This window comes from Triturus cristatus, chromosome 12, assembly GCF_964204655.1.
Source record: "Triturus cristatus chromosome 12, aTriCri1.1, whole genome shotgun sequence".
NCBI lineage: Eukaryota > Metazoa > Chordata > Amphibia > Caudata > Salamandridae > Triturus > Triturus cristatus.
The window spans coordinates 17,691,041-17,713,859 of NC_140595.1; the positions used below are offsets into that span (position 1 = coordinate 17,691,041).

Genomic DNA, 22,819 nt, shown 5'->3' on the forward strand with positions numbered 1-22,819 from the left:
TTCTTACTTGTGATTTTGGGACCCATCATCTCGTTCAGAAATGTAAAAGACCCACCTGAACACAACCTTCAGGCTCTGGGTGAAGACTTCAGGAATTAATTGCCAACAGAACAAGAACAAACTGCTCGCCAAAGTAGCCATAAGATTTTCTAAGCAAATCTGTGTCTTGCACGCGAGCTGGTTGACTCTTTGACAAGGACGTAATATGGTGGTTGCCAGTTGAAGCTCCTTCTACCAGTCTGCTTCCCTGCATTACTTTTAATTTCCATTCACATTTGTACCGAAGCCGCAGCAGTCGAGGTCCGCGCTCACTGCCGACAGTGCATGCTTACAACTTTGAACAGTGGTGTGTCTGCAGGTTTGGGTCCCGAGAATGGAAGCATGCGGGCCCGTGTCAAAACCAAGGACGAGTGGGTTCTTCTATTGGAATGCTGGTCTCAGTCTGATGTCTCCGGTCACCACCCGATGGAAGGGGCTCTACTCTTGGAATGGTGGTGCGGCTGGCAGTGCTGGGTCCCTACAAAGGATGGGGGTGGGTGGACTTCCCCAATGGAATGCTGCTACAGCCTGTCACTGTCAATCGATGGGGTGTGCTCTACTCTGAATGCTGGGGTAGCATGCAAGCTCGGGTCGACACATGTTGAAGAAGCATTGGTATAAGACAGTTACCTACATAGCGAACCGTCTTGTGCCCCTGCCCTGTGTGCCCGATTGCATGTGAAACTCGAATCTTGACTTTTTGTTGGCCTGGGCATCATGATAACCTACCATGTGCTCAGAGGCCTATACCTATCCTGATAATGAGAAGAGTGAGCGGGGAGGATGTACCAAGTGTGCCCTCATAATGGGTATAGGACGACTGTCCAGCTCCTTGGAAAGTCCTATAAAGTGGGTTTGACACTATATCGAGTTTTTGTGGATCATAGTGTGAGCAGACCTTTTTTTCTCTGTGTCAAGGAGAGTGGAGTCTACACTAATCATGTAAAGCTTTGCTCGTATGTGATTTCCAGGTCCCTAAAGTAACATTAATTGTGCATGTCGACTGCATGTATGTGCAATTATTGTGTGGTACATGCATGGTAGTAGAACTGGGTGAGTTTGAGTACCGGGACCAGTGAGATACCTTTTTTATGGCCCCTAGTTTAGCATGGCATACGATGAAGATTGGATACAGGTTCCTCGGACAGTGAAGTGTGTTGACTGCGTTCCTGTGTGTGGAGCGGGGGAGACAGGGCTACCCTTAGTAATTCAATGAGGGCCTTGTTAGCCTAGGGCTGCTGAATATTTCTTCCTGAACAATGCCATTTGGTGGATGGTAGAGGTGAAACTCGCGTTTTTGTTAAAGGTGTGGGAGTATCAAAAGTGGAAATAAAGCTGCAGTAAGTGTTAGAAAGAATACTGGTGTGTTCTTAGAAGAATGGTTGTAATAAAGTTGTACTACGTCTACCCAAGAGGTTTTGATAAGTCTGATTGTTTTAAGGAGGCAACCAGCGCACTTCTGGGTCGAGTGAGATACAACACCAAGGTTTGGAAGATTACAAAAAAGTCACAGCAACAAACGTGGTTAGCAGAAGGAAAATATGCAATAAGAGGAGCTTGTATGTAGGTCTTGGAGGAAGGCGCAAGCATGGTTGTACCAAAGGATTGGGTAATTTGGGAGAACTGTGTGCAAGACCCTTGTAGCAATATTGGACAGGCCTGTGGGTAGGGTAGGTGGAGGAGCACTGCTAGACTGTGTATACCACCCAAAAATAGGGCAGGAAACAGCACAGAACTCTGGCAGGGCAGGGTTGGAATAAAAAAAGAACTGCACCAGCTCTGCACAGAAGCAGCAGTGCAGGCCGAAGATCAGAATTACAAGACGCTCCGAAGAGCAGCACATGAAATCCCAGTGGTCTGATAAGCACAGCGGCACAGGTCAGGCCCAATGGACTGCGGCTGCCAAGGCCAGCTTTAGGGCAGGTGGCAGCCGGTGCAACAGTAAGCTTTTGGCGCCCCCACATCCCATGACCGCCTCCTCAGATTCTCTCACTACCACCTGCAAAAGTGCCCCTCATCTCTCCTATCATAAGATATTGCTTAGCACCGTGCCCCTCTCAGGTCACAGCACCCCCCCTCCACAAGTCAGCGCCCAGTGCGGCCGCACCAGTCGCACTGCCCTAAAACCGTCCCTGGCGGCTGCCACTGGCAGGAAGCGAACAAGGGGGAAGATGATATGGTGCAGCTCCACAAGGAAGTCTGACCTTTCCCATGCTCTGGTAACATCACTCACCATAATAGTGTTCATGATTCACTAACTCCGCTCAATGAAATACAAACCAGAGTGCTTTTATAACTTAAAAACAAAAATGCTGTTTTTAATTGCAAGTCTTAGCTAATCTTACAACGCAACAACATATTTCATAGAAAATTTGAACAGGGATGCACTGGTTGTGCCAAGCACAATCAAAGACTACTGCAAGAGTGCGTAAAAGGTTATGAAAAGCGACGGGTCACTCGTGAACCCAGCTCCAGCTTCCTCTCCATTCAACGCAGCAGAGACTGCGATACACGAGGATTGATAAACGGAGGGATACTCCTAGTACTCTACGTTCATTCTCACACTTGCGTCTCCTCTACAGTTTTTTGTACAATGCTTCTCCCCACAGCACAGCAAGTAGGACGGGACAGGTCGTCAACATTTGGCAGTGGGTGCAGGTAAGACCAGATAGCTAGAAGGAAGTCCTGCAACCGTTCTGAGGATCTTCAGGAGATAAATATAGTGCACTAGAATCACATCCAAGGAGAGCTCCATGTTTCCGAACAGTGACTTCAATCACAGGCTTCACCAGGGATGGCGCAAGACCAGGCCCGACTACGGTCTCCATATACATTCTTAAACCCGGCGTGGTAGCACCTTTACGATGCAAACTGCTCACAAGGCACCGTTCATCAAACTGCAGCTGTGTGGGGGCAGTAACAGCAAACGGCTCTAAAGTCACAGAAGGAAAAGGTCCAAACGCAGTGAGGGACGTTGTCAGACCGGTGCGCCTCCAGACATGGAAGCAAAGATCACACATGCCCTAAAACAGACACACCTCTGTGATGAAGCTTCCGAAAGGCGCACCAACAACTACGTCCGAGCTCGTGCTAAAACTCAAAAGACATGTTTGGCACTATTCTGCCCTGACGCCCCCGGTAGAGTAGCCCTGGGAGAGGGAGTGCATCTTTTTGGAGCTAAGAAAGCCATCTCCAATTTCCCCAGTCGCTGTCTTCAAGAGGACGGGGTGTAGCGACAGTGAGGTGAAGAACTGGATAAAAAAGACAACAGTTTGACCCTCGCACAATCCTGGCCTGTGTCAGTTTAAAGTGTACTCCCAGAATGCTGTGAAGTTCACCTCTCCTTCGGGCTCTAAAACTTCTCCACAAAGAATCTTCAAAGGCTTCAAAGTTGCTGCTAAGCAGGCCACCACTGCATGAGACTGGAACCACGCGTCTCCTGCCATGTACTGCACTGTTTTCACCCGTAGCCTGACCAGGGACAAGTCGAAGAATGTTGAAAGTACAAGGGAAAGAATACTAATTGCCAATTTCAATGCTGGGATGTGCTTTACTATGAAGTGGGGATTCACTTAAGTTACTGACAATTCTTCCCATTTCAAACACGTTCGTTTTAGCCTAAACCAGATTTACACAGGTTAAGGTGTCCACTCACCGGGCTCTCTGCCGGATTTTAACAGCTAATGGAGCCACCACTATAACCACGCGTTGCTTCATAGCCAGGGGCTTCCACACGGTCCCATTAAATCAGGGCAAAGAGCAGCTGAATCTGAAAGGTTGCAAACTAGATAAAGGCCACACGTGCAATCACACCAGCCTCCAACGAATATGTTCAGCTTTGAAATATCAGCCTTTGAGCACAGTGTTTTCACAGGCCCCCAGGGCAAGAGTTTTGTCTTTAAACTGAACTTTTAGTGTCGCCAATGAAAAGAATCTGCAAACTGAGGACGCTGTTTCGCCGAAACCTTCTCTTAACCAAATGAACGAACAAGGCAGTGATCCCCTTCTCTACAGCTTAAAACTCTGCTGCAGAGGAAAACATCTGACAATTGTAAGATCAGCTATGACCGATTGCAAATAACCAAAGACAAAGGAACGGTCTGCTCAGAAACACACTCGAGTTATTAACCAATGACCGCTCCTGGCAGGAGTGCATAACCGCTCTATGCAGTTCCAGTTCGAGAAACTCAAACACTGATGGAATGACAAGCAATACCACACTCAAAAGCCCTTCTGAGTATCCATCTCGAGGCACCTTTACAAGTGACTGATTAGAGTTCACCTCTCCTGGAGCAGAGGAAGCAGCAGAGACCACGCTGCCGCAGCCTGGCCACAAGATGATCATTGTGATCGGGCTGAACTCCGTGCTCTTCCCTGACAAAACAGATCATTACTGGGGTGAACTTAGACTGGTGCGTTACCGTAAAGTAACAGGATTTACTGGCATAATTTCATAGGACGTCTGTTGGTGGTGGTTTTCGCTAAGAGTGAATGCATCCGATTATTATAGTCACATCTGACGCCCCTTGTGCAGTCAAATGTATGTCAGAAGCGAGAGGACGAGAGCAAACCATATGCCTTATGGTATAGCTGAGCATCTTTGTAAGGCCCCCCCAAACACAGAAATGATTAGGAAAGAGGGCATGCGACCAACTACTAATCGCTGGATATTCAGCAATACAAAATTAAACAACAATTCTACATACGGAGCCAATCGCAGGGGCCCTCACACAAGCCAGCCTGCTTGATCTCTGCAGTCAATATCGGGGAAAGGGAGCTGCGAACCTTTGGTTTTGTTGGCCTCTTATGGACTATTTGACAGTAAAACACATTCTCCCACACAGTGCTTGAAACTGCTTTCCATTTCTTACCGTATTGGTTCACATGCACCGAGCTAGGAGTCACACCGACAACATGATCTGGGATCATGTCCTCTGGGGCTGCAGAGGCCAGGTTAACACTCCTGCTGAATTTAATGTATTCTTATTGTGTTAGGGATTTGTGTAGAGGTAACAGATCATTTCTATATTTTTCTCAATTAAATTCAGGGAAACGAGCAAGACCTCTACTTGGTAAATTTGCCTTCAATGGACATCCTGCTTTGCTTTAGATGTAGTGTCTCAATCTTTTTAAATTTAAGAGAATCTCCAGTATGGCTGCCGTGAAGAGACCATCATGGGTTACCATACCCTTCTGGAGCATTGCCCGGTAGCATGCACACACGCTGAGCCAACAAACATGCAAACAACGGAAAGCGGGGATTTGTAGTGCTAAGAGATGTGTGCCAAGGGTTTGTATGGGACCGTTTTAAATGTTTGCTGATGAAGATTCAACAGGAAGATGCTGCCTTATCCTCTAAAGCCACAAGTGGCTGCATGGAAGCTACGTGTGTAATTACCTGTTGGAAGACCGAACCACACAAACATATAAACAGTGGCAATATTCCAGACCTGCTACCTAGTTAGTGAATAGCTCTCCCCCAGTGCAGCATTAGAGCTGTGTAATACATAACTAAGGAAGTGAAATTCCAGAGCTGGCCAAGTGACCTAGGTGCCAGCTCTGCTAAGACGTGCTCTTGTGTCATTCCAGTACACAGCACTAGCAAATAGCCAGTGTGGCTCACACAGACTCTTCTGTCCACTTGAGGAGCTGGAACATGCATACGCACACATACCACCAGCTCCTCGATGTAGGGCAGGGACTCGAGTAGTCATTGAAAGAAAAAACTCTTTTCTCGTGTTTTCTAAGCCCCAGTTCCTAAAGTTGTGATTTACAGTTTAAGGCCTCTGTAGACTATTGACTGTGGTGGAATACACACCCCATCAGTCTTTCTGTTGGGGATTGCTGCAAGTAACCAATTCTTTGGGTTTGTGTTGTCAGTATCCTGGTGGAGAATGATGGAGATGGCCAGAGCCACATGTCACCCTAACCACTAACACTGTTTTTTCCTATTGAATGAAGTGATATGCAAAACAGAGACATCTCAAACAAGATCTCAGAATAAACTGGAAGTTACTCCTAAAGCAGTTGTGCAAGTTTGTTTTCATCTAAAGGTCACAGGCTGCAGCTATCGAATACTTGTTCTCAGTTTCAGAACATTGACCATTGTAAGAGCAAACACATCGGAGTCGGTGTGAATGGCACGAGCAGCCACAGAATCTACCCCCAATACTCCACAGCACATGCATTCAAACTTTACCTGCAGTTTTTAAGCAAGTGTTACTGTCTCTCTAGAAGGACTGAAAATCAGAATTGTGCATCAAGAGGAACTTGGGGCAAAACCAGCTCTATAAATGAAAAGCCACGGGCCCTTTCACCAGGTGCCTGCTCTCTCTCATCCCCTCTTTTTTAGAAGGTTTTAACCAGGTCATAGACATAGATGTGAAAGTCATCATTGAATTTGATGAAGTACACGGTGGACTTGGCTGGTACCTGGTAGATAAACATTCCAGTCTTCTTCACTCCTTTCTCGTTGACGTACTCCACTGGCTTGCCAACTAAGCTCTCTTCCTCCTCAGAAAACCCCTGGTCTGGTGGCAGCAGAGGCTTGTTCTCTGAAGAAAAAAAAGAAAACATTTTAAAATAATGAACAAAAGACGGTGCACATAAGAAGAAAGTTCCAGTTATTTTTGGGTTTTGGAACAACACTCAGTGTTCGCAAAACAGGTCTCTTGAGTTTTGGAAGTGGCTGCTGGCGAGGTGCAGTACTGAGGCTAAACAAATGCCTAGCTTCAAAATGCCTGGAACCCACACTCCTATACATTCTCTAGGGGTCCAAGCAAGACCACGCTAGGGATTACGGTTATTACCTTGCCAGGTCTTTTGAGGGTCATGCACAATCATGAGATTTTGACATTAGATTGTGCCACAACACTAAAGCTAGTGCTCATAAAGAGGGAGAAAACAATCAACAGCCTTTATGTAGAAGAATCAATTTTCCTGCAGAGACTGCTATATATGGGGTTCTCTTGCTTTCAAGCGACCAACAGCATAAATATTAGGAATTTAAATGCAAGTAAACAAACATATATAATAAATTCACAAACAAATTATTCATAAAAATACATTTTACTGCATCAAACCGGAAGATGTATACACTGAGCTGGCTAAGATTTACTATTCTAGCTCCAGTCAGACAAATATTGGGTTAAATGTCTATCTGCATGAGGTGGGAGTGGTTTGGGAGGCCAATTTCCTATTTTAACTCCAGTCTCAGAAACATTGGAAAAAGGTAATAAAATTATTCGGAGGGGGGAGTATTTTTTCTATTATATATTCATTCTAATGTAACAGGCTACCCCTCCATTCCACAATATACCAAACATCTCAAAAATAAAAATAAACAAATAATTAAACAAGTAAACACAAAATGCCATCAATAATTCCAAATATACCCTACAATAATTAATATACATTTTAAAAAATAACAATACTAACTCAAAGCTCTATACACTCAAATATCCATAACAGAACTAAAACAATTGTTTAAAACCATCAAAACATTTATGTATTCCACTTAAATATATATAACATATTTTCAAACAGAAATGTGCATAATTAATACTTTAATCAATTAATATCAATTTGTATGTGTTATTTAAACACACCAATAAAGCCCACAACCCAATATCAAAATGTGTTAGACGTGTACACAAAAAACAATACATAACATTAATCGACTAACAAAAATTAACACATCATTTTAAATATAACCCTCCCAAACTACCAATAAAACCCACAACCCTAAATTAAAATGTATTAAACAATTTAAAGCTTTACTGAACTTATAAGAAAGAAATAACAAAAACATAGCACTTGAATCAATTAAAACAAATATACAATTTTACAAACGGGCCATTCAATCCCCAAATAAACCCCAAAACGTATATTACTATAATATTACATACACAAAGTTCATAGTAACAAAAATAATGAAGTAAAAACAACATAATAAAAATATTATTGTTAACAAAATTTAAACCATCAATATTCATCTAATAAGTTAAAAAAAAATGTTTTTGTTATTGTGATATACCTACCATGATATTATAGTAAACACAATATATTTGAGCTGATAATAAGGCAGTGCAGGTTTGCTATGCAGTAATTACAAAAATGTTTATGGCTCCAGCTGTGTATGTGTGGTGGGCTGAAGCAAAACGTGAAAGATAATTTAACTGACCGACGGATGAAGCCTGGAGCTGAATACTCTCTCTACGTATATTAAGTATGATTTCATGGAAAAAAGAATAGTCTAATGAGACGGCTAAAGAGGCCACATCAGCCAGAGGCCAGAGTAAAGGCGGATGAAATCCCGAGGAAAAGATGGGAGTGATATCCTTCTGTTCTGCATTTGTTTGCTCTGTGCTGCCCTCTTTACCCTTTCCATCTCTCCCTATAGTCATAAGCCACATGGAGTCGCTCACAAGGGTGATTACTGAGTGTTCTTAAGTTTAGTGAACGGCTCGGATAGATGCCAACCTGGTACCTAGAAAGTCAATAAATGTTCATGCTGTCATCTTTGCTCGCTCCGCCTCGTGCTCCACTGTTGTTACTTCAGTGGGTAACAGAGCGCAAAGGACTGCGGGCTGGAGCTATAGCCCTTATGAAACGGGGGCCGCTAGCTTTTGAAGTTACAAATAAATGACTAGAATAATGTAATGTGCATCAACAGAAACTCTTAGTTAAAACAAACTCAATACATAGCCAATAATCAATAATATTTAAGGTACTGAAATCAATGCGGTGTCTGTAAAAGTAACCTTAAGCAGAGAGGAGGGCGTAATGGCCCCTCACCCTTTCTGTAGCACCTCCATCGCCAGGAGGTGGCCGTGGGGTGCAGTCTCACGTGTGCACCCACCTCCCCTCCCCCGGCTGAACACTGCTTCCGGAGGGCACCAGAGCTGCAGACAGCAGGAACGAGAAAGTACACCAGAGCCCAAAGAGGCTGCTCATATTACCTTGGTCTGACCGGATACGCAGGTCACCTTCCTTGTAGTCATCGAGGAGATGGTACATATATAGGATGGGATCCTTCTCGTAGGTGATGTAGTGCCAGGTGCTCATGATCGGGGCACGGCACAGCACCATCCCGCGCCACTGGACTTGGTTTCCATCATCCTTCTCGAAGACGTGCTCTACTGCCTTCCCAACCAGCTCTTCTGCTTTGCTCTCCTCCTCTGGGGTGGAGTGAACTGCATGGGGAAAAATAAGAGATTTAGGGCACTGCATTTTACACATGATTGTCTACTCAGATTACTGTGGGTTAGGGAAGAAACAGAGTCTGAAAGAAGTGCCACAAGCTGTTGAGGAAATGTACAGGGCATGCATTTTTTAAAGCTGGCGATGAAGCAAACCAAAAGTTTACAGCAGACAGGAAGGTGGCAGCTAAACGGATCCGTGGCCTTTGTCTGGCACCAAATTCTGTCCAATAAGGCTTGTGGCAGCATCTTCCAAAACATCTCTCTCCACCTAGTTATGCATGTATATCTCAGGGCCACCACACGAAAATGGCTCATACAGCAGTATATTAGGCTCAAACATCTCTCTCCACCTAGTTATGCATGTATATCTCAGGGCCACCACACGAAAATGGCTCATACAGCAGTATATTAGGCTCAAAATTAAGAGCAGGATGGTGACTGTCATTCTGATGTGCTGTGTGTGTCAGTTAAAGGAACTGTCAGCACACCGTCGAAGACTCATCTGTGAAAGGATAGTCACAAGGGAGAGGAGTTGGGGAGCATTTGGGCAACAGTCAAAAATATATGCAAAGTATGTACCGAAAAGTTGAAGCAAGCAGAGACTGCAGCAGTGCAACAAGCTTGCGAAATAGGAGACAGGTAGAATCAGCAGGCTTAACCGCAGGTCAATACATACACTTCTAGTGAAGAGATGTGGTTTTAAGTCACACTTCTTGCCAATTTTTAGCCAGCTTTAGTGTTCCTTTCTGTATTATATTCTTAATTATAGAGCCCCGCCGCAGAGCTGCAAAACCTACAAGTTATGGACGTGCTCTGGGGGGCTGATACAGGCACCATCCAGGCCCTGATTCTGTTTGATCTTTCGGCAGCTTCTGACACGGTCGATCATGGTATCCTGATCGACCGTGTCAGCAATGCCGGAATTCAGGGTCTGGCCTTAAAGTGGCTTTCCTCCTTCCTGAGTAATCGGACACAAGCGGTGCGCCTTGCCAATTTCTCCTCTAACAAAAGAGATATCACCTGTGAGGTTCCTCAGGGCTCTTCTCTTTCTCCACTCCTTTTCAATCTTTATCTTTTCCCCCTAATTCATTTGTTGAGGGAAAGGAATGTCGGAATTTTCAATTATGCAGACGATCTTCAACTGGTGTTTCATGTTAATTCATCTGTTTCATCCGAGTCCAATGTTCAAGACACAATGGTTTTTATAAGTGACTGGATGAACAACAACCAGTTGAAGTTGAATCCGGAGAAAACGGAGTTGATCCTCACAGGTGGGTTGGCTAACCCTTGCCACTCCAGCTTCTGGCCCCATAAGATTGGTAATCCCCCTGTGCCAGCTGCCTCTTCCAAGAGTCTGGGGATCATTATTAGTAATGATTTGTCCATGAAGGCTCAGATCCGCTCGGTAGTCTCTGCTGGATTCTTTCAGTTGCGTAGAATAAAGAAGATCAGCAGATTTCTGAGTAGGGAAGCCTTGATCTAGGAGGTCACTTTAGCCTTAGTGATCTCTCGTCTGGACTATGCCAACTCATTGTACGTTGGCATTCCAGCATACCAACTGAGGCGCCTTCAACTAGTCCAGAACCAGGCAGCTAGGATGATTTTTCATCAGCCTAAATGGCATCATGTCAGCCCATTAATGAAAAGCCTACACTGACTCCCAGTGAGTAAGCGCTGCATCTTGAAGATGGGCTGTACTATTTTTAAAGCACTACATGGTAACAGCCCGGTCTTCATTTCGGCTTGTTTACACCGTTACACTCCCTCTCGAAACCTTAGATCCTTTCACCTGAATCTGCTGGAAATTCCTTCAGCCAAACGGAAGGAGTATGGCGGACTACGGTTCTCTGTCCTTGCTCCGCAACTCTGGAACTCCCTTCCAGCGGAGTTAAGGTCTCTGACCTCTCTCGCCCAATTCAGGAAACAGTTAAAGACTTGGCTGTTTATTCAAGCATATTCTGATTAAGCTTTCTCCCTGCCATTGCCACGATCCTTACCCGAGCGCCAAGAAACTGTTGGTGTATGCGCGCTTAATAAGTGCTTTTAACATAACATAACATACAAGACTTGCAGGGACAAGAAGGAACCGAGGGAGGTCTCCATATAAGGAACAAAAAACTAAATTACTCATAGATTCTGGGGTTCACTGCTTGGGAGAGGAAGGCTGTATGTGGACAACAACAAAGCGCTCCCTAAATTGGTCTGTTCAATGGCCACCAGGCAGACTGGGTGGTTGATGGCACTTTTACTTTGAGAAAGTTGCGGAAGCCACCCTTCGTTTCTCTGATCCACCCAAACGCAGCAAGCAGGTCAACGAAGATTTTATAACTTCTTTTATCAGTCCATAAAAACTGTTTCTCTTTTCAGATACTCAGATGGCTTGCTTCCCCCACCTCCTGCCTAACACAATGGTTAGTGTAATCAATGGCTTCCCCTTACCATCTTCCAATGTGTTTTAATCAATCCCTCACATTTCAAAATTAACAGTATATGCATGTGTTAACCTCAAAGTTCACAGATGTGATGCAAGGACTGTATTGTGTCTCATTGTGTGCAGCTGTGTGCTGGACCCCAATGGGTCAAGGGTTTGTACTCACAGGGTTTTCTAGGGATGATCTTCAGTTTCTTCACCCGCTTATCCTTGAAGAGCTCAATCCCATAAACAGAGTCAAATCCATCGTAGATCACCAAGTACAGGCCGGGATTCACTGCCGTCTGATCCAGCACCAAGCCTTTCCATTGGCTGATTTTGCCATTGTTTTCCTGCCAGCCATGTTGTACCCTCTCCCCAATGAGGTTGGTCCCCTGCAGGCCCCCGACGACATCCTCAGAGTCCTCAGCACTGCGATTCCTATAAGGGATAAGAAAGAATGGTTTGCTATGATGTGGACACAATGGATAAAGCGGGGGAAAGTCATGGGTGCCCTACCAAGTGACATGTCCCTGTGAATGAGAGACAGACCAGAAGTGTAATTTTTTTCCAAAATGCTTGTAAACGCATTATCGTGTAAGGTCTCCTGGCTAGCCAATCAGGAGCAAGCAAATGCTGAAATTCTGTAGGTTTGTGTGTGTGAGAGCCAGCTAGTGAGGTGTTTCAGGTTTCGTCTATTTTTTTTTTTTATGCGGTAATAGGAAATTGAAATACATAGTTAAAAATTGTCAGATCTGTATAATTTTCATATCTCTGCAATACTTATTGCACTGGTCTTTCTAAAAAACACAATTTGCATTTTACTGCATATCTCATTGCTCTCTATAGCCATCCTACGATTGATTGGTAGGCCTGGAGAGCAGTCAGTCACGAATTGGCTACGTGGCCCCATGTCAAGTGCAGTATCCGCAACAAGGTCTGGCTTTTTAGCCAATTGCAGCCAAGATGCTGAAACTCTGGAGCCCACAGATTAAGGACAAATATGGACTTGAGGTCTAAAAAGGCAGTGTCCTATTGATTAAAATGCCCATGCTGTGTCAACGTGGCATACATGAAACCGGGCCCTTTGGCAGCAATGCATTCATGTCACGGTCTGAACCAAAAGACAGGCAGACTTGGAGAAAACCAATGAAATGTCAGCGTTAAAACCTACTGAGCAGCAGAACTGAGAAATACCCATTCACCCAGTAAAAGACTTGCTAATATTCAGTGGTGCTGGGCATAGTCCGTGACATGTCAGGGTCAATTCTGAAAGGCCGGGCTGGACAATGATCAGTCATAAGTCAGTTGTGTCTATCATTTCAAATTCAAGCTGGATCCTCGAATGAAAACGCATTAACACTCTATAGAGTTTGAAAATTTCTCCCGGATGTTTTTGGTGCATTTTTTTGTGTTCAGTACATGATGCTGAACATCTCGCTGTCTGAAAGCTCCTCATAGTTGACATTTGTAATCTTATTTCTATGCTGTCTGTTAAATACCCTAGGTCTTTCCTACAATTTTACATATCTTTGTTCATGCCCTAGTGTTATACGTACAATGCTGTTACAGAAATTGCCAGCTCAACAAACGTCGCCCAGCCCTATGTATTAAGCCAATCGCTGTAAAAAGCATCGCCATGGCTCGCGGTTAAGCAGCACTAAGTCATAAACTAATATATAAGGCTTAGTGCAGCACGATGACGTGTACGCTCCCAGGGTTTAACTTTCATGAGCTAATTTATTTTACAGTCTGGTCTAGTTCCCTTGTTTTCAAAGGCAGACCTGCACCGATATCACTGCGTGGTCTCTTAAGAACACATTACTTCGAGGAACTGAAAGTTTTAGGAGCAATAATCGTTGTCCCGGAGACAAAAATAATCCCGTCCGACCCCTCTCTGCCTGTTCGCTCAATGTCACTACTTTCCAGTCCTGGGCCTTTCTGTTAGTAATTGGTGGTTTTATAAGGTGCGTAAGTTCAACCGGTTCAAAGCAGGCAAACGCAGTCTGCAACTACCACAATGCATTACATTGTAGAATGAAATCACAGGGCTGAAACCTTGGGAGTAGAGACAACAGGAACACTAGGCTGACAGCATTGTGGCAAACAAAGAAAGGAACAGAGGTTTTCCTTAAATCCAAGGAACTCGCGAGACTCCCAGTACAATAACACTGCCATTGTGTGGTCAGCTACCCTTCCCTCAGCAAGGTGAGAGCTATGCCACGGTAACATGAACTGCGTCTTTACCTTCGACATACACTTCAAAATGTTCTCTCTCTGATCTCGCCCACCTGTATGGAGGGAACTGAACAATGAAGGAGAAGACAGTAAAAGAAGGAATACAAAGTCCAGATGTGCAGAATTTCCAACCATAAGTAAATTTCGCATGGCTAAAAAAATTGTTATTTTGGACGTTGCTGATTTCAAATTGAGTGCCACTCACTTTATTGATTAAATATTCAAACACGAAATGTGTAAAAACATGTCAAGCAAGAACAGAAGTGACAAGAACTTTTTCTGTAAGGAAAAGCTGTTTTAAAAATCAGTATTATTCGGCATCAAATACCAAAGTGAATTTTTTTTGAGAGATTGTAATTAAATAACACCTTTTTCGTGGTGTAAAAGGTACCTACACACGATAGGTGATATTAAACAAAAAGTGATCAAATGAGATTGCACACTTAAAATGGTGGAACTTCTCAGTGAAATGTTCTAGAACGTATTTAGGAATCAATGTCTTTTTCTGCTGAATCCAAATCACCTAAAATAAGCCAATATTCGGTTCTGTGCACCACAATACCCCTTAACCCCAACCCCAGCTTTCATTGGACTAAAAAACAAAAATCTGTTACCTACATGAGAGTACTCCTCCCCAAGGTCAAAAAGATAGAATTAGCCAAGCGCAGTGACTGTGTAACTGCCATAAAAATGGTACATACAAATACTTTATCTTCAAACATACCTTATCTTTCTTGGGGCCATGGCCGACTTGGAGCGCTTCACACTGCTGAGAAAAGAAGGTTTACATCTTCAGTAAAGTATTATAGATCGCAGATTTACAAAAGGCATTGGAGTCTCTAAAACCGATTCAGTAAGGTAAGATTTTGGTTGAAAAGGAGCTCACTTTCTTTGCAAATTGTAATACATAACCTGCAGCACAGGGCTCCATGCCTCTAAGAAAGAGTGAAGCTGCAGACGTGAGAGGCGAAGCAAGCTCTGACGCCCGCCTTAAGCCCTTCAAGGTCTTCACTTTGAAAACCAGTGGAGTACACAGACAAGGCGGCAGAATCCTGGCCTGCAGACTTGTTTATTTCCCCCACTGCACTCCTACAGCCCTTCAAGGACTTTGGTTTCATAAACAAGGCGAATAACCCAGACGACAGCAGCAGATCAGTGTTTGTGCTTTGAGTGCATGAAGGACCAGGCGCCTCCACAAGCCATAACTCAAAGGTCAGCTGCACTCATCTTTCAACTTGTTGTGCCTTGAAAATTCACACAGTACACAGAGCGTACAACACAGCACTCTTCTCGTGTGAGATGTCTGCTTACCGCAAAGTCTTCATGAACATGTATGCCTTTTTGCTAAGCTCCTCTTCATTGTCGTCTCACTTTTAAACATGTTCTACCCTCTTGGACCTGCTTTTGCCCCTCTTTCAACAAACGTTAGTCCCAGTTTGGAGCCTGACTGTTCTCAGCCTCAATCATCCAAGTTTCAGTCTCATCTACCAGATTTTCAACTTCTTTTACACATTACGAGGGTCTCGCCCAGTTTCGAAGACTTCCCCGGTCTTGCGGGTGTTTACAACTGAAACTGCCTAGTTCGTAACCTACTTCTTAAGCTGGCAAACCTGACAACCTTCCGGATTTATGGACAAGGTTACCAAACATGGCACATATCCATGGGCGTAGATTCACTGCGATGAACCAGGAGATGTGCAGGTTGTCAAGCTCCCTAGCAACGCTTTCACAGGTTGCTAGCTGGATTCGGGCAGTTATTCTGGTTACCCCCAAGATCAGCACCAGTGGAGGTACCGCAACACGTGGAACCATACCATATGCTTCCGGAAAGAACAGGACTGTAATAGCAGTGGAGTAAACAACTACTTGAGAGAAAGTTATATACCTATTGTGAGGGTTAATGGGAACCTCAGGCCAGTGCTAGAATCAGTGCTAAGGATAAAGTAAGGGTTAGTGTTAGAGAGTGGCTATGAACTGGTTTAATAAAGGTGAGTTAGGATTATGACTGGGGTAGGTTAATGCTAGCTAGCATTAGGGAAAGGGTTAATGTTAGGTACAGAGAAATCGGTAGACAAAGATCAGTGCCACCTTCATAGCTGGGGAAAGACTTTTGGTCCGGTAAAAGGGTGGGGAGAGGAGTAAGAACAGAACAGTGCCAGCCTCAAGAGAAGGGAGAGGGGTTTGGTCCAGGAGATTGTTGAGGACAACAGTAGAGAACCAGCTTTTGGGTAGATAAAGGGTTTGGTTGAAATAAATGGTTAGGGGAGGGCGAGTGTTGAGTCTTGTGCTGAGAACATATTGAATAAGAGCAAGAGAAAGTTAAGATACTTGATAAGGAACGTGTAAGAGTCAGGCATAAGGTAAGAAAGGGTTAGGTGGCCATGACTGAACAGAAACGTATAGTTTAGAATGAAGGGCATCATTCTAAAGGGTAAACGGAGTCTACATCCCAGGTTATAAAAAATATAAACAAATAATAATTTTTTAAAAAACAAGTTTTGGGAATATGACACATTTCTCCAATGTTAAAGGTCTGTGAAATCTGCGCAGCTAAAAAGCTGCATAAAGGGACCTTGGGGACAGTGGGAGTGAGACAGATAAAGGTAGGCGATGAGAAGGGGAAAAAAAACAACAACTCACAATGACCAACATAAGAAAGCAGCTACATTGTGCAGGAATGGACAGCCAATGGCGGGCTTGCAGGTGATGCAGGGCAGATGAGGAGGGCAACAGACTGGTTGTATAATACTGTGTCAAAAGCAAGACGAGAGAGAGAGACATAGACAACGGTAGAGGAAAAGAAAGTAGTCTGTGATATGGAAGTTGAAGTCAGGAGTTGACAGTGACTGTTGAGCCTCTGACACACAAGCTGCCAGATCGCCACGTGCAGGAGCAGTGCAGGGAAGCAAAGGTGGGGTTAGTGCCCAGTCACTAAGGCTACGATCATTTTGCACTCTGCAAGCAAAGCTGCCCTGGGCTTCTAGCTATAGTATGTGGTGCAAGTCAAAATACAAGGACCCTGTGACCCATTTAATGGATTTCAGTTACAAAGAAGGAAGACTAGAACATACAGCGTATAGATATATTATAACACGGTTAATTCCAATATTTCAAGTACAGTAGAAAAAATAAATCTTTATAAGGCAGTCACACTACAATTAGACAATCTATAAAAGATTTTAATGCCTTCACCTAAAATGTCCAACTGGGTGAGTGTTGAAGATGACCCAGAGACAGATGGCTGGTGTTAAGTCTTCTTTACGACATCCCACTGAAGAACCATGGCGCAGCCAGCAGACCCCACGTACAACTGTATCCCAACATACATCTCTACGTCTCCCAACCTTGCACCTGAAGCACAAAATTCCAATAATCCAGTTTTACGGGAACTGAGACCACCCCACCCTTCACACAGAAGCCAACTCCTAAACCATCAGATTCCTCAGAACAGTCTATAACTGCTGGTGTCCAACTCAACCAGGGTTACTAACACTTGTCTCCAACTGTTCAACAAGGGCTATCTAGTAATTCCAATCTTTCACCCAATTAACCATAGGCCATTATCTAGTGATACGACTAGATCTGCAGTAAGTGATATGACTCAGCCGTGTGTTCACTTATGTCATAGCTTACAACTCTGACACCAACAGTAGTGTTTACTTATATGAAACTGGTCCTCTCTCCCACAAGCACCTTTGACATTCCCCACCCCTCTGCCTTAGTCTTCCCAAAGAGCACTTCCTTGCCCCAGCTCCAAAGGAGGTGGCGGCAATGTTGTAAAAGATAGGGGGATCCAGACGTACATGGCAGCATTTATTGAGCCAGATCTTGGTTGGCTCCAGTGAATATGCTGAATGCGTCTCAGGACACATTCAGCTGTATCTGCATATTATTTGCGTTGCCTGCAAAGCAGCAAACCTGCAGGGGATGAAGGAATTCTCTTATTTTCAATTCCAGCTAGATCCCACACAAATGTATTGCTTAAAGTGCCATCAGAAGCCTTTTTGTTCAAGTCTCCTCATGGCTGGATATTATCTGGAACCTAACACCCTGATGTCAATGCCATGAAGAAAACAAAGACAATCTGCTTGTCTCTTCACAAATGATTACAAGATTAACTATGATTTGTAGGCAGGTTTTTACTTTTGTTACCGCTGTATCTAACTAACATGCATGCATGCATTGTAAGAATGTCCGATATATTCAGTGAAACTCTGTAATAGTTCTAGCTCAAACATGTGAAACCACTGACATTCAGTGTTAGTTATGGCATGTATTGTGTATGTTGGTAACCATAACTGGTGAATTTCAGGGGTTTTACAAGTTCGAGTAAGGACCATAGCCCAGTTTTTAATATTTGCTTTTCAGTCGGTTTTTTGCAGAGTACTTACTTAACAACCCTGCAGCACAAAACCGAAACCCAACCTGCTGCAGGTAAACAACCTCCGTTGTGCACAGTCTTTTGCCATTTACTGCAGGAGTTGGGCATGGGATGCAACTCGCACTGCACAGGACCTTTGGCTGTGCACTGTGGGGGTTGGATGCAGGAGGCAACCTCCACGGCATGGGGCCTTTGTCCATGCGCAACTGGGTTTGAGTGCAGAACTCAGCTAGGGTCTGTACCCATCATACCGCGGGATGCCCAACCCCCACCAAGCCCTGAGCCCAACCTGCTGCTGTTGGGCAAACAACCCCTGCGGTGCAAAGCCATAGGGCTCTGGACAGAGAGCCTGGCCTGAGGCCAATGCGCAAGGGTTGGCCCATATATCTTGGCCTTTGGCTGTGCCTTTCTTTCTTTAACTTTATTTTGGATTCATGAATCAGGTTCATGACAGTTACGTGCCTTTTTAGGTCTTGCGCCAAGCGATGCAGTGCGTAGCAATGCTCGCGCAGCGAGAGTCCTTTTGTAGCGGGTTCCAAATCAGAGCCTGGAATCGCACACGCTCATGCATGTGCGATTCCTTTTGGTCCACGGGATTGGCCTTTGCGGTCGTCTTTTTCAGAAAGACAGCACGCAATAGGCCAAAGGTGGTCGCGTTTCTCCGCCCATGGCCTATTGGTGTCTGTTACCCGCACGGCCGACATCTGTTTCCAATTATCGTGCCCAGACACGGGCGCGATAATTGAAAACAGATCGCTCGCTGTGGCGCGCGCACCACTCGCGGGCTTGTTGCCCTGATCTCTGGATGTGCTAAAAGCTCTTTTATCTGATTCAGCTTGACTCTCAGGGCTATTGATTGCTGCCTCGTTATAAGAGGACACAGTGTCCAGGAAGCAGCTCAGCGTCCCGCAGCTTGTCTCACGTATTTACAATGAACTTAAGTATATACATAAACAAAGACGAGTAAAGTAAATCCGATATTTGTACTCTCAGGTCAAGTCGCTAAGTCTACCGCACATCATTGCGTTTTTCCCCATACTGACGTCATTCTGAAAGCGTTCTAGGTGAAGCCACGGTTGGTTGTCTTTTGCATCAATTATCTATGTGGGTCGTAAAAAAAAAAACACTGTAAAAATGCAAGTCTTTACCTGGCAATAGGATTAATCCTCTATCAATAGAACAACATGTAACAACAATATCCCAGCACAAACTCACACTTGTGTAAATAGCTTGAGGGGGGTTTATCCTGTGCAGAGGTAACTGGAGTGCACTGCCTCTGAGTGTGGGAAACTTCCATGATTTAAACGAAGCTGCCCAATTCAATGCATATATATTATAGCTTAGTAAATGTCAATTGTTCCGTCCATAATGTATGGCTGTGCACTACCGTGTTAGACATACATCAATCCACCTCTTAGGGAACGGCATATTAACAGGAAGGTCTACCCCTGCCTTCTGGACATCGAGGCACTTTGGTAGGTTAAGATTCACAACACTGGTGACAGTCTACGATTAAAATTTGCCCTACTGCTGCTCATGATATACGTGATGTGAGCTTGTCCTACTGATGCTTCTTATCTGTGTGAAGCGTGCCTTACTACGTCATGTGCGTGTTATGCGTGGAGGAAGCTATCTCATAAAGGCGGAGCCGCAAACAGCCTTCCTTTAGCTGTGCACTCCGAAGAGAGCTCTGGAACCGATGAAAACCGGAGCAGTCACAAGCATGCCAGGGCTATTTAAGTAATGCAAGCGGACCCCCCAAAAAAGCGCTTCGGCGTTGCAAACAGCATTGAAAGTACTGTGTAAAAGCATATGCAGTACAGTACAAAACTCAGTCAAGATGCCTCAGCGAGTTAAGCGCTTGTTGTTGACATCTGGGGTGAAATTCAGGTCTTGTGTTCAAACCACTGCTGGACTTGTACTTTTACTCTCCTTAGGTCAATATTTGAGTTACAAGCAAGTAGTCACCGGAAACACCTTTTATTAACAGCCATTACAAACTGAGAAAAGTGTGAATTATTCGGCATACACATTTTTTTCTCTCTCTCACTCCAGTCTCCTTCCCATTTCTTTATTGTTTTGACCTCCTATCTTCTCTTTTCCCTTGTCTCTACTCCTCACTATATATATTCTTTACCCGTCGTTCTTTTCCCTAGCCGCCTTCCTCTCATTCTCTTATAACCCTCTCCCCTCCAGGTTTTTGACTTACACATTAAGCTCGCTCCTGTTTCTCTTCTTCCTATCAGTAGCTTTCTACAAGCATTTGCAATGCAATAGTTCTCGCATTTCTTAAAGTTACAGCTGTTGGCGTTAAAAAGGACAGTGTTTTTTACTTTTTAATACCAATAGCAACTGCGCTATGCAAATATATTTATGACTGCAAATAAAAAAACAAAAGTAAAAAACATTGTAATTTTCAAAGTCAACAACTCTAACTTTAACAAATACGAGACCTATTGCATTGCAAATGCTTGTTTGTTTTGTTCATGACACAGGGACTGTGCACCAGGTCCTGTAATGCCTGCTATAAAAGAAAATAAATGTTTCCTCTTGTGGCAGCTAATAGGACCTTTTGGAACAGTGTTATTAAGTCTGGTACCAGAAATCCAAAAGGGAACATGGGGGTGGAAAGGCTCCCTCACCCAATCACATGATTTTTTTTTTTTTGAAATCACAAATGGCAAATTATTTACGAGTCCCGAATGGAAGAGTGTGAACTATTTTAAATCTGCTCAGCAACTTTTTTAAATGCTATTGTCTCAAAAACTACAGAACTGATTTATATCAAACCAATGAAAGCAAGCGTTAAGAGTAAAATACTGCTTTTACGCCACGTTTAATGTAAATCTGTTTAGGAATTAGGACCATAGATGTGTGGAAAATGTTCATTAGGAGCGAAAATGAGAAACACTATTTTTTTCACCCCATTAACTTTTTTATTCTCATGGATGAACCTCCACGAACCTTGGCACATAGCTGCCAAGATTTCAGATTGCTTTGTGTAACATTTTCATAACTTCAGTGAAATTATGAGTGGCATTTTAACAGCTGAGTGACACTTTCTTATAAGCAAAATCAAGCAATGCAGACGAGGGAAATATATAGGGGCATGGCAGCCAGCTCAGAATGAAGCAAATTTTAGCAGCCTTACCAAGTTAGCAACTACTATACGCAGGACTCTGAGTCAGGCACACTTACTTCTTTCGGCGGCCGGTGAGCAAGCTGGAGCCACAGCAATTGGTGGGCCCCATGGCTGCATGGACTCCATGGACCAATGGACTCCTGTGGTAATTCTGGCTCAGCCCTGAGTTCTCAGCTGCACACAAACACTGCCTCAGCCGCCGCCCCTTGGAGTCTGGTCCTCCAGTGGTGACCCAGGTTCACAACGAGCAGCGGGGAGTCGCTGGTCACGGTGGCAGGTCAGTTACTGCGGCGTCGCAGGACTCACCGAGATCATGACAGCGGTGTGAGTGACAAACTGCAGTGCCATTTGCCCAGCATTTGTACTGTGCAGCAGCAGCTAAAACTTTAACTGCTGCTACCACGGCCCGGCCGCTCACACCGCAGCAGGAGCGGGCGGACCCACCTATTATTAACCATGTGTCTCACAATTAACTATCTGTGTTGCCATTGGGCACAGACACGGAGACCTTTCGGAAGTCAGTGATTGGCATTGCTAATACCGTACTAGTATCAGATGCAAAGTGTGTTACATTGTAGCACTGTGCAGTCTGAGCTACAGCAGCTGCGCCCCCCAAGCCTGCAGGGAGCAACGCGCACCTTGCGCTGCCACTGCATCTACAGTATAGAACACTCCAGCGCTTGACAACTGAGGCACTGTAATGCATGACACTGCATTTCATGGCGGAAATGCGGACCACCACACTGAAATGAGTCAATCTAACGCTTGATGCGTGGTACCTTGCAGGGTTGTTGGCATGCCGAAGCTTAGATGCATAAGCTGATCAACTGTTAAACTTCATGCAAATCCATGCAAGACAGCAAACACGGGCAAATCAGTAAACTAAGCATGTATTATTTAATTAACAAGCATGCATTAACCACTATGAAATTTTACTGAGTCTGTCCCGTTGCTAGACTGCACGCAGCTATCATATGCAAGTGCACTAACCCCCAGGGCTATCCTGCAGCTATTAAAACCTGGAACTTGCAGGGTAAACAAGGATCACTGCAGGCGAGGCCTCGACCCAGAAAGATATTTTAAAATGTTGCTTGTTTCTGACAAATGAAGAAACTCAAAAAAGATTTATTATCGCATCCCTTCATATTGTCCATTTATTGGGGGCACGGTGTTTTAAACACAAAAATATATTTTTACCATTTCCAGCACCACAAACCATCCTCCCCCTCCACTTAACGGTGTCAGGGACCCCCCGCCCCTCCCCACCTTATACTCCCACCGGATCCGGTGCACCGAAGCCACCAACCGACCTCTTCGACTCAAGGCCGTGGCAACCAATGGGGACGCCGGATTATACTGATCGACAGACGACGCCAAGGCGCTGGGCTGGGTTCGGCGGATTCCTG

The 22,819-nt window shown here is 44.5% G+C and overlaps 1 protein-coding gene across 5 annotated transcripts; it reads right to left on the reverse strand.

Moving 5' to 3' along the window:
- Positions 1 to 59: 59 nt before the first annotated feature.
- Positions 60 to 22,819, reverse strand: LOC146772216 (spindlin-W-like). 5 transcript variants are annotated; one of them, XM_085639735.1, is made up of 6 exons: positions 22,680 to 22,752; positions 17,083 to 17,241; positions 14,615 to 14,659; positions 11,840 to 12,093; positions 9,000 to 9,233; positions 60 to 6,593 (listed from the first exon to the last, which is right to left on the reverse strand). In XM_085639735.1, exons 3-6 carry the CDS (start codon positions 14,632 to 14,634, stop codon positions 6,388 to 6,390), a joined length of 714 nt encoding a protein of 237 aa, XP_085495861.1. In that variant the 5' UTR covers positions 14,635 to 14,659; positions 17,083 to 17,241; positions 22,680 to 22,752; the 3' UTR covers positions 60 to 6,387. The 5 variants fall into 5 exon arrangements, with proteins under 5 accessions (XP_085495861.1, XP_085495863.1, XP_085495860.1 ...); XM_085639737.1 differs by lacking the exon at positions 17,083 to 17,241 and having other exon boundaries at positions 22,724 to 22,819; XM_085639734.1 differs by lacking the exon at positions 17,083 to 17,241 and having other exon boundaries at positions 22,680 to 22,786.

Excerpts from the sequence above, each read along its gene's own strand:
- LOC146772216 (XM_085639733.1), bottom strand. The coding sequence starts at position 21,522 with ATGGGGCCCACCAATTGCTGTGGCTCCAGCTTGCTCACCGGCCGCCGA. Across the intron at positions 12,094-14,614 it reads ATGGCCCCAAGAAAGATAAG|GAATCGCAGTGCTGAGGACT; the intron begins GTATGTTTGAAG and ends TATCCCTTATAG. Across the intron at positions 6,594-8,999 it reads GCGTATCCGGTCAGACCAAG|AGAACAAGCCTCTGCTGCCA; the intron begins GTAATATGAGCA and ends TTTTTTCTTCAG.